The sequence below is a fragment of the Poecile atricapillus genome, chromosome W (assembly GCF_030490865.1).
Source record: "Poecile atricapillus isolate bPoeAtr1 chromosome W, bPoeAtr1.hap1, whole genome shotgun sequence".
Taxonomy (NCBI): Eukaryota; Metazoa; Chordata; class Aves; order Passeriformes; family Paridae; genus Poecile; species Poecile atricapillus.
In genome coordinates, this window is record NC_081288.1 from 32,309,863 (window position 1) to 32,321,283 (window position 11,421).

At 39.3% G+C, this 11,421-nt stretch overlaps 1 protein-coding gene across 6 annotated transcripts in view; it reads left to right on the top strand.

Moving 5' to 3' along the window:
• Positions 1-1,013, top strand: part of LOC131591417 (nuclear receptor subfamily 2 group C member 1-like) — a 45,747-nt gene extending 44,734 nt beyond the window's left edge. For all 6 annotated transcript variants that reach the window (XM_058862089.1, XM_058862095.1, XM_058862093.1 and 3 more), the window contains one exon: positions 447-1,013. In XM_058862089.1, coding sequence (XP_058718072.1) covers positions 447-621 — 175 coding nt within the window. In that variant the 3' untranslated portion in view covers positions 622-1,013. The remainder of the gene's footprint in view (positions 1-446) is intronic.
• Positions 1,014-11,421: the final 10,408 nt, after the last annotated feature.

Sequence of the window (11,421 nt, forward strand, 5' to 3'; positions counted from 1 at the left end):
ACATACATTTTCTTCTTACTGCCCTAAAGTTAAGAAATTACCTTTAGAACACTTCAAATATTATGCATGTGTTAATACATATTATGAGTAGTATTTTTCATCTCATTAATTTCTAAAATTAACTCTCAGAAATAAATATTAGTAGCATTTAATTTGAATTTCATCTATTTGGAGTATTTCCTCAATTAGTCTTAAATCCAAACACACATAGTACGTGTAGTTGGTAGGCATTCACACATTTTCTGTACTGTTCCAGACATGACTAAACATAAATTTAATGCTGTACTGATTAAAATATTTAAGCCTTTCAAGAACTAGATGTAGCAAACTTTGACCAGTAGTGTCCCTTGTCAGATTTCTCTCTTCTTTTACTAATAACATCATGGAGAACAACACCAAAATCTGTGATCTGCTAAGTAATACATTTCATCAAACTTATTTTCCAGACTATCTAGACTTCTTCTCCGATTGCCTGCTCTTAGGCTGATGAGTGCTGCCATCACTGAAGAGCTGTTCTTCGCAGGACTAATTGGAAATGTTCAGATTGACAGCATCATCCCATACATTCTGCGAATGGAGACAGCAGACTACAACTCTCAGATCATAGGTCATGGCATGTAAAAGTAGCAGTCCAGGATTCTGTACCATGGCAATCATGGTGATGTAAATGCATACCCTGTCTCCAAGAGATGGTCATAAGACTTCCAATGCACCTTTCCAAAGAAGGCTCATATTCCTCCTTTCCAGTACACTTGGGAAACATGGTGGAGTGTAGTAGGATGTAGGATCACTTGCTGTTCTTCGTCTGTCTTCAAGGACTTGTAAATTATCTTGATATCTGAAGAAAGTCAAGAATTGTCCATCCTATTTTTGTAGGTAGACGGACTTGGAATATTTGTTTATGAAGCTCAGGCTTATGAGGAAATTGAAGATGCTTTGACTGAACTAAGGTATCTCAATTTAGTTTGATGTTTTAGACAAATAAATTAACTTTCCTCTCTGAGTTTTGTTTTCATTGTTTTGCTACTAGTTCTTTTACGTGTATCAAATCGCAAATACATAATCAAAAGATCCTGAAATGTCCAGTTTCCATGCAGACAAGACCCAATTTAGTTTTGGCCGTTGTTTTGAAGAGAGATTGTTTCTTGCTGAATTAAACACTGGATACCATTACAAGTGCAGGGAAAGTAGAGGGCATTCACATTTTAAAATATTCTGATGTAAACATTGATGCAGTTGATCACAAGAGAAGCAGCAAAGAGTCAGTAGTGGCTGTTTTGCAGATGCAGCAGAATACTGTATTGTAGCAATAATGTGGTAGACATCAGCTGTTCTATACTGTGAAAAACTAACAGAGAAGTGTATACTGCAGGCATTCAAAGGCAGCATATTCCTGATTTTTCTGGTCTCAGAGCTTTCACCCTACCTCTCCCTCCCTCATAATCAGTGTTCAGTGATGGAGGCATTCTAGATGCCTCTTAATTTTTGTCCACGTCTTTATTTTTTGTTATGGCTAGCCCTTGGTCATGTAATTCTCTTTTCTAACCAGTCCTGTATGATTACTTTTCAAATTTGAGTTTGTCAAATCCAGTGTCCTTCCATATTGGGTGCATAGCCTCTGCTGCTTTTCCTTTCCTCATTAGAAATGGATCTAGGTACTCTATACATGTTGTCTGAATCATACTCCATAGCTCCACCTAAGGATGAGTTTAAATGTTCTTCTGTCTTGAGGATGGGACTCACTTGACAAGTACCACTGACAGTTGTTTCTTGCTTCCTTTTGCAACAGAAAGTTACACATCCCTGGAATTTCCTGTTGCTTAAAATGAGAGAAGTGTCCCAGTGAAAGTGATGGTCTTCTTCAGACATTAACATTTAGGATTTTCTGAATCTTGGGTCAAAGCTGAGTTCTATTTAGTATGATGCCTTTCTTTCTCTGGCAAAACTGAGTGAGGAAGAGCCTCACCCAATCAAGAAATACATGGTTGCACCAGACATTGCTTAGCTGGAAGGTCAGATTAAATGGAGGCTTTTGCCCACTCTGCAGTGGCAGTTCCAAGGCCACTGTAATACCAAGAGACTACTAGATGAGGCTTGGGTTCTGAAGTCCTTGAGTTCTGGAGTTTTTCTCAGCACCTGAGGATTGTCACCAGACAAAAAACCTGAGAACTGCCTCTGACACTGAATTTCTGTGTTCTTCTCAATTCTACTAACTGAGCTGCTTGGATCTTCCTCTACCAAAGCTCCATAATTGGAGACTGTATCATAGAACCACAGAATCAGATGATGGTTGGGGTTGAAAGAGGCCTTAAAGATCATCTAGTTCAGCCATGTGTGGATGGGGACAGCTTCCACTAGACCAGTTGCTCAGAGCCCCACTCAACCTTGTCTTGAATGCTTCCAGGAATGGGGCATTCACAGCTTCTCTGGACAACCTGTTCCAGTCCCTCACCATCCTCACAGTGAAGAATTTCTTGCCAATATCTTACCTAAACCTGCTCTCTTTCAGTTGGAAGCCATTCCCCCTGTCACTACCTGTTCTTTTTAATTAAAAAGTCCCTCTCCATCTTTTTTCTGGGTTCCCTTCAGGTACTGGAAGTCTGCAGTTAGGTCACCCTAAGCCTTCTCCAGGTTGAACAATCCCAATTCTCTCAGCCTTTCTTCACAGGAGAGGTGCTCCATCCCTCTGATCATCTTGGTGTTCCTCCTCTGGACTCTCTCCAGCAGCTCCATGTCCCTCCTGTGCTGGGACCCCAGAGCTGATGCAGCCCTGCAGGTGGGGTCTCAGCAGAGCAGAGCAGAGGGGCAGAATCCCCTCCCTGGCCCTGCTGCCCACGCTGCTTTGGATGCAGCCCAGGACACGTTTGGTGTTCTGGGCTGGGAGTGCCCATGGCTGGCTCGTGTCCAGCCTCTCACCACCTGCACCCCAAGTCCTTCTCCCAGGGCTGCTCTCCATCTGTTCATCCCCCAGCCTGGATTGGTACCAGGGACTGCCCTGACCCAGGTGCAGCACCTTGCACTTGGTCTTGTGTAACCTCATGAGATTCCCACAGACCCATTTCTCCAGCTTGTCCAGGTCCCTCTGGATGGCATCCCATCCTTCAGGTGTGTCAACCACACCACTCAGCTTGGTGTCATCAGCAAATCTGCTGAGGCTGCACTGATCTCTCCATCTATGTCACTGATGTCCCTAGGCATTCTGAGCCATTGAACCTGAGCCAGCCTCTGGTTGTGACTATCCATCTGCTTTTCTTATTCATCTAACAGTGCACCCTTCAAATCCATCTCTCCAGTTCAGAAAGAAGAATGTTGTGGAGGACCATACTGCACAGTTGGTCATATCTAATCCCACAGATCAAAGCACTTAGTGTTGAGGACCCCTGATGGCATGGAACAACGTGTGTGGGCCTTTGCTGTGCCATGGCACTTTCTGGCTTGCTGAAGACAACTTTCTGTGTTGGAACTGGCCATGGCAGCTAAGCTCTTCTCATGTTACACCTTTTGAAGATTGTAGGGTTCAAATTCTTTATCTGTGTTTCCTGGAGTGGTGTGTGAAGATGATTATCCTGTGCCTCAGGAGGTGTGCATCTCAGCAGAGTTTATGGAAGTATGAAGGACTTGCTGCCAACCTGCTGTGCTTGTTCTCTCTGAATGGGTTAGAGGCCCATTTTTGATCTGTAGGACTGAGTTGCAGGTGGGAGGTCGGTCATTCTTCAGCTCTCCTCAGAAATTCTGACTGCTTTCTAGTCCCTTGCTATCCCTAACCCACTTCTGGTCCTAGCAGGCACAGGAGATTTACAGTTCTCTACATTAAAAGTTTAAAGGAAACTGACAACATATTACTCCTGAATATATTTGAGGTAGTTTTCCAGGCATTCCCCTACTCTTGGAAGAGTTTTACTCTTTATATTCTCCAGATTTATGAAACCCAGGTAATAGTAAGATGGAAATAAAAACCTGCTTTCCTTTGTAATGCAGTACACTGTGCAAATCTCTCTTGCATCCTTGAAGAAATTTTTCACTCCATAGCTTGAGCCTCAGGTGTGATATGCAGTTCTTCGTTTACAGCTGACCAAAATGTTCAGCTGATGCAGCCTCTCAAGTGGTACTGTCTAGCTTTGGAAACAGCTGAGAAAATATCAGTGTATCTACAGATGTAAATTTTTAGCAACAAAGAATCCCATCTTTATTGCTTGGAGGGACCTTGAAAGATCTTTCATTCTAACCTTGCATAGGAACAGGACCCCAGAAGAAACTATCTAGTACCGTGTCCAATCGCATCTTGCAGTGATTGATTGCTCTCAGCACAAGAAGTGTCTATTATATCAAGATTGTCAAGGCTTCTTAAAGAGAGTGACCTTGCACCGGTATCAGCTGTTTCCCTTAATATTCTAGGGTGGATTTCTTCTGAGCCCGTGGATTTCTGAGGCTGCAGACCAGCTGTTCACCTTCTGGTGGGTTGACACATTCATTGTTGTAGATACTTGATCCGGTGTTCTGTGGTCCAGCTATGCTGGTAAAGGTGGATGTAAAGATACTGAGAACCTCTGCCTTACCAGCATGACTAGTGAGTGGTTTCCCTGCCTAGTTAGGCAATGGCTCTGTGTCTTCCCTGTGCTTCTGCTTACTACTCACATATCTGTAGAAACCTTTCTTGTTATTCTTGACATCTTTGTCCAATTTTAGTTCTGTCTGAATCTTTGCATTCCCTACCACATCTCTGCATGCCCTAGCAAGGTTTTTGAAATCTTTGATGGGTATTTAGCTGCCTTTCCATAGCTAGTATGTGTCTTTTTTTTTTTTCCCTTTTTTTAAAATTTTAATTGGAGCACTGTTTTGGAGGGGCTGTCCTCAGAACGTGATTTTCTCAGGACTCCTGTCCTTGTTTCCTCTTTGTGCCATAGTCTGTTTGAATGCAAGTTAACTTCAGTTACACATGGACTGCAACTACCATGGACTGCTGGATTAATGGGTCAAGACTATGTGCTTAGGCTGTGTTAACTTATAAGCACAGAAACCTTGGTCATGTTTCACATCAGGTTGTTTAAATTCAGGTGTTTGTATTGTGAGGGCCAAAAAACCCCTGTGTTTTATGATCTTGGATACCTCTGACATTTGGACCTCTAAAGAGCCAAAGTGCATACATACCACACATAGCAAGCAGCTGTGGCTACTGGTAAGTGACCTTTTTACCCCAAAAAGTTTAACATTTTTATAATAATAAATTTTCAAGATTGATGAAAAGGTGGAGTGCAGCTGATCTGTGCTGCCTGCCAAGTAATCTGTTCTGTCTTTATGATGATCTGAGAGATGCATCCCGTACAGGAGTTTGCTGTTTCAGTGTTACTCACTTTGCTCAGCATGATCTTTGTTAATTATTTCAAATTATTTCATTAATCATTCTTAAACTATAAATTCATCCTTTTGATAAGGAATGAGGCATAATGGGGTTTTCTCAGGAATAGGAGCTTTAAATCAGGCAAATACAGGAATCAACATGGTTTTACAATATTCATCCATGTTAACCATTACAGGCATCTAAGAACAATGCAACAGCTCATGAAAAAACCAAACCATGAAGTTCTGGTTTTGTTGTTTTGGTTACTATAAGATAACTGCTTCTAAGTTAAATGAAATATATCAAGTTACCTTCAACTGAGACCCTTAGTGTTTCTAACAGTTATTTTTTATGATTACATGATCTCACATTACCACCTGTGTGATTTATTGTCATTTATAGTCTTGTGAATGAATATTGCTTGGTACTGAATGACAGACTGGCTAATATTACTGTGTTCTGTCAGTACCACTGTCAATACAATAACAAAAATGTGAGTATTGAAGCTTACTCCACCATGGGTGTTAAAATATTTCATTGTTTTTGTGATTTCAACTTTAAATTACTTGTCAACTTTATGGTCTTTAAAAGCCTTGACAGTTTTGAGCCAGTCAGGATTTAACCAAACTGTGACATTTACCAACCAAAAACTGTTTGCCAATTAAAGGAGAAGTTTAGTTTCAACAGCTTTAAAATTTTAGATGTTGAGAGCAAGAAAGATCATTTTAATATAAATCACATGAAAGGAAAAACAATTTTATACATTTTAGAATCCTATAATTTAACAATGATATTACTGTTACACATACTAAGCTTACTAGTTCAAATATTTTTGAAACTGTATGTTGCACATGTGTATGTGAGTTTAGGTCGTTTGTTTGATACTACTAAAGTTCCTAGTGCAAATAATTGTTATATTCTAAACTTTTTTCAAGAGTACCTTCATTGAAATACTTTCTGTAGTTACAAACCTATCTGTCCATACATTTCTTCTTGTCATGTGATCTTCAGGGTCAGTGAAAGTCAGTCTGTTCATTTTGTTCAGCCTTTGTGGTTTGCTAGTACATCAGTTTCAGTGTAAGCAATACAGCGTCACTGTAGTTGTCTTGCTGTTGTATAAAACAAAAATCACTTTAAATGTCTTGAAACCTGGCTAAGTTGGAAAACTCTATTTTGGATGTATTTTTAAAAATAAATTGTAACTTTCTATTATAGAAAACAATTGCAATATCCTATTACTTCGTTAGTGTTTTATATGGCTTGTTGTATAGACCTAGAACACTGTATATGATTACAGATAGTTTGTGGATCTTTTACATTTTTATTACACAGTGCAGTACTCTCAGTTATATTCAGTCTCTGGGATTTGTGGTAGCTGCAATATCTTGCTGTTTGCTCATCTTTGTTGCAATTAACCTTTTGTTTCCATGCTTACTACTTTCTGGCCTATGCATTTGAGAATTAATTTATTGTAAAATTTAATTTACCAGTGCTTTGGTTTTTAAAATGCTGTATGGAAATATGTATTGTAATGAACCCAAATCATGGATCTTCATGTCATACAATGCAATAATGGATATTTGGAAATTAGTATTAGATTCATTATGGATCAGTTTTAGGTTGAAAGTTACAGTATGGTTGAACAAAGCATTTTTTCATTTGAAAGAAACAGACTTCAGATGTTAAAGTAAAGTTATCTCAGTTTTAAATACTACTGGATAAATAATGGATTTATTAATGTTTACAACTCTGAAATAAGCACCGGTTTTGGTCTATTTCAGAACTGATTTCTCAATGATAATTTAAAAAGTGTAAAGCAGCTTCTATTATAAATGAAGGTGGCATTTGTGTGGATGTGTAGATAACTCAGAACATTATCCCAAATGAAAAACTAATTCCCATTCTTTCCATGTTTAAATTCTGAAATGTTTTTATCATGAAGTAAATTAATTACCCACTGATACACTGCGGAGATGCAGTGGTAAAATGCACTGGTAAAACATAAAGTTTGGATAATACAATGAGTTTACTAATTATGAGAGCTGGAAACAAGCATTTAGAGTCTCTTTCCCAAGAAATTTTACTCCAGGCTCTATCTTGCCTCTGTTTTGAAGACTTAACCTTTCTTGGTACTTAGAATCACAGAATGGTTTGGGTTGGAAGGCATCTTAAATACCATGTAGATCCAACCCCTGCCATGAACAGGGACACCTCCCACTAGACCAGACTGCTGAAAGCCCTGTCCAGCCTGGCCTTGAACACTTCCAGGGATGGGACATCCACAACTTCTCTGGACAACCTGTTCCAGTGCCCACTACTCTTATCATATAGAACTTCACAGAATCATTAAGGTTGGAAAAGACCTAGAGAAAAGACCTCTAGGATCATGGACTCCAACTGTTTCATCCTCGTGTCCAATCTAAATCTGCCCTCTTGCAGTTTCAAGCCATTTCCCCTCATCCTGTCACTACAGGCTCTGATGCCTTTCTCCACTTTTCTTGTAAGCCTCCTTTAATTATTAGAAGGCCTCTAGAAGCTCTCCTCAGAGCCTTCTCTAGGCTGAACAACCCCAACTCTGTCTGTCTTCATAGGAGAGGGGCTTAAGCCCTCTGACCATTTTTGTGGCTCTCCTCTGGATCCACTAACTTCTACAGGGCCCTGTTCCCCAGTCAGTCTGCTAATGAGCTACTCTTTTTTCTAGTAACTTTCCACAGCCTTTTGGCCACCTCTGTGGCATTTGTCTTCCATCAACAAACATCCCTAGCACCCAGTCTTGCCTTATTTCCTATTACCTCTGCCAAGTAACTCCAAAGAACATTTCTGTTTCATTGTAGGAATCCATTTATGATGAGCTGCTTTTTCTTCCCATGTGTACCAAAGCTTGTGTTAATACATGCTGTGGATAGCGCTACCCTCACTCTGATATGCAACGGCTAATACAGAATACAGTTTTCTCTGAGTTGAATCTTTATGAGAAGAAGTCAGGGTTGTGCATTCGGCTTGAATATAGGAACTGATTGTGCCCTCTGAGGCACTGTGATGCAGGTAAAAGCAAATCACTTGGACCGCTAAAGCATCACCGTCTTCAAGTATCAACATCTGGATGCTTAAGGTTTTTGTGGCTGTTGATAGTGGTTGAACAAACACATTTCCTGATTATTTTTTTAATAGCTGGATCTTGTAGTAATGTTTGCCCAAATATATTTTCAAGTTAACTCTGCTTGAATTAAGGGGAGGTGGTGGGGTGCTGATAAGGAGACAGGAATATTTGTGTTCTGTGTGAAATGGTGGGGAAAAGATAGCAAGGATAGCAATGGATAGCAAGGAAGTTATGTTATGGGAATGCTTTTAACTAAACTTTTTTTGTGAATTTGCCTGTGACAACAGAGAAACCAGATGGAACTGCTCCACCATGGGTTCTTCTGAACTAATACAGTGTATTTCACTCAGCAGCAGAACTGTCTGCTGGACATCCAGAGAACCAAACTGCCATGCTTTGAACCTCCTGGCAATACCAGTTCCCCAGACAAGAAAGTTGGTTGGCAAGAGATATGAGCAGCCTGTGGATTTGGTCCTTTGCAGACCTGCAGTGTAATCCCTTCCAATAAGCTGTTCATGAGGTGTCTGAGCTCATTTCTGATTACTTCAGTTCTCCTTCATCCTAGGGTTTCGCCAGGGAGCAAACTGAACAGCCACGTAGTTTGGCTAATGAAGGCTACCTGAGGAACAACCCCAAAAGGAATTTTTCTTTCACTCTGTAACCAGAATTTTGCCATTGGAAAATCAAAGATGAAGGTGGAGCTACTGCTAGAGAAATAACCCAGACACTTCCCACAAAGTGGCAGGTGTTTTCTAAAAGTGCCAGTATTTATTTTTCTAGGGGTTTTGAGAGCTAAACTGTTCTTACCATTTACATACTTAAATGTTTTTGAAAATGATGAAGTATGTACTTTTCTGGTAACATTTCACTTAGTGCCAGGCTATGAAGTTATCTTCTACTTTTTTCAATCAGTAGAACCCAAGTGACAAAAACTTCTTCCACTGTGTTTTTGGGAAATACATATGGATGATAGGACTGAAAATGTGTTTTAGTGAAAGCATTAGAGATTTCACTGTTTAGACTAAAGTGAGAGACACTATGGTTAGAGACTGGATTAGATTATTATTGGACACTGAATTGTGAAGATTTGTGTTGTGGATTGGATTTTGCTTCTGGAATTTTGTGGTTTTAGAAGGATGGGGCAGGAATAACAGCAAAATCTTATTTGTTAGTCTTTCTTCTGTTGGATAAGAAAAGTATTTCCATTTATTGTTGCAAATGTACGTTCCACAGTTGTGAACTACTGCAGAGTAAATTTACATGACTTTCTATATTAAGAACAGAGGAAATGGCAGTGAAATAGGCAAATGTAATAAAAAGAGTTCTTCTAAGGTTAAATGTAAACACTAAGTTATTCTGTAGATGAGTTGACTTTTGCACTTTCTGAGAATATATGAACTTAAGTTTTTCAAGATCAATTGTACCACCGAATAAAGCTCTTTAAAGGAAAAACTAAACTATGTAGGATTCAGTGAGATGGTTATGTGCTAAAAAATGAAGGGAAGTTACTTGTCATCCTTTGAGTCATTCAGGAAATTGATTCGTTTATTTTCAAAAAATATGTTGTTTGTTATGCTCTGTTAGGAAAGAAGCAAGTAACTTGTGTTCAGACTTGTGAGGGGGTTTTCTAGGCTTGAAAAAGAGTTCTGATGCTAATTTTGTGACATGTACTTGAACCAGAAGAGAAAAACAAGGCATCATTAAATGTATTTAGGAAGAGTTTTTGAGGCAGTGAGGTTCAGTGTGCTAATTTTGGGGTAAAAAAAGCAACATCTAACAAGAGTGTTAAATTAAAAAACCCTGGGAATTAAGTATTTTGTATGGGTGCACGAGTTTGACAAGCACCTTGAGTGACAAGACAGCATTTCAGTGCTGTCTCCTAGATATGCTCCAGGAAGAAAATCCTCAGGAAGACATACTTGCATTTGCATTCCACTGTATTCAACTGTGACATTTGCACTGAGTTCAGGGAGTATTTTTGAACACAATAGTCAGATTCTCTTTTTCATGCACAGTGACACATTAACAGAAGTAATTTAAGTAGATGTGATGGGACTTCAGCATGATTTTCATTATGAGATGATGAAATTCTCAGTGGAGATCTCACTTGACTAAAGTAATGGAGAAAATAGTACAAAAAAAATTCACAATGCAATTTGAAGAAGAGGCTCTAAAATGTTCCTGCTACTAAGAAAGTATTCCCCACAAAATCTTCTGTAGCATCAGTGTCACATCAAGAAGTCGATCCATTCTTCCAGCTTTGTGGGACAATGCCTTGTTCTCCATAGTGCTCTCAGACAAAGAACCGTGGTGTCACGTGGATCAGTGAAGTGATCCAGATAATTTTAACTTTTGGGAAAAACCCACAACAAACAACTATATTATTTCACTGCCAGAAGAGCTCATAGAATTATACTTGCAGTCAGTGAAAATTATCCCAGTTATATTCATCAGGAATAGGCTTTGAAACTGGCATAAGCATTGAACCTACAGAATGTTTCCCAAGTTGGCTTCCTAATTTAAACTACATTTCTTTCATATTTTACACTCCATCATCAGTAGTTCATCTCAAAATAATGGTTCCTGTGGATGAAGTTAAAGACAATGAGTGAATTCTGACTGTAAATGTTCCTCCTTGTTTTCATGCCTGCTAATGCACACTTGTCTGACCAAACTTTAATATATTTAATAAATTTTCTAAGAGTTTGGACTGTGCAAATGCAAATAACCTGCCACGAGTATACTGAAGTCTAAGAGTTGTTGCAAAAGAGATACTGTCGTTTGAGCACATAGCACAGAACCAGCAGGGCCTATGTTTTGTGTTTGAAAACAAAACCACTTGTGTTAAAACCAAAAAATTTTGAGTGGAAACTCGACCACTGGACTACATTGAAATGGATATATTTCCACACTGTGAAGTTGGCTGACACGGGTGTTTCCCAGTCTCATTTTCCTTTCAAGTTTAGCACTACCTACTTAATTT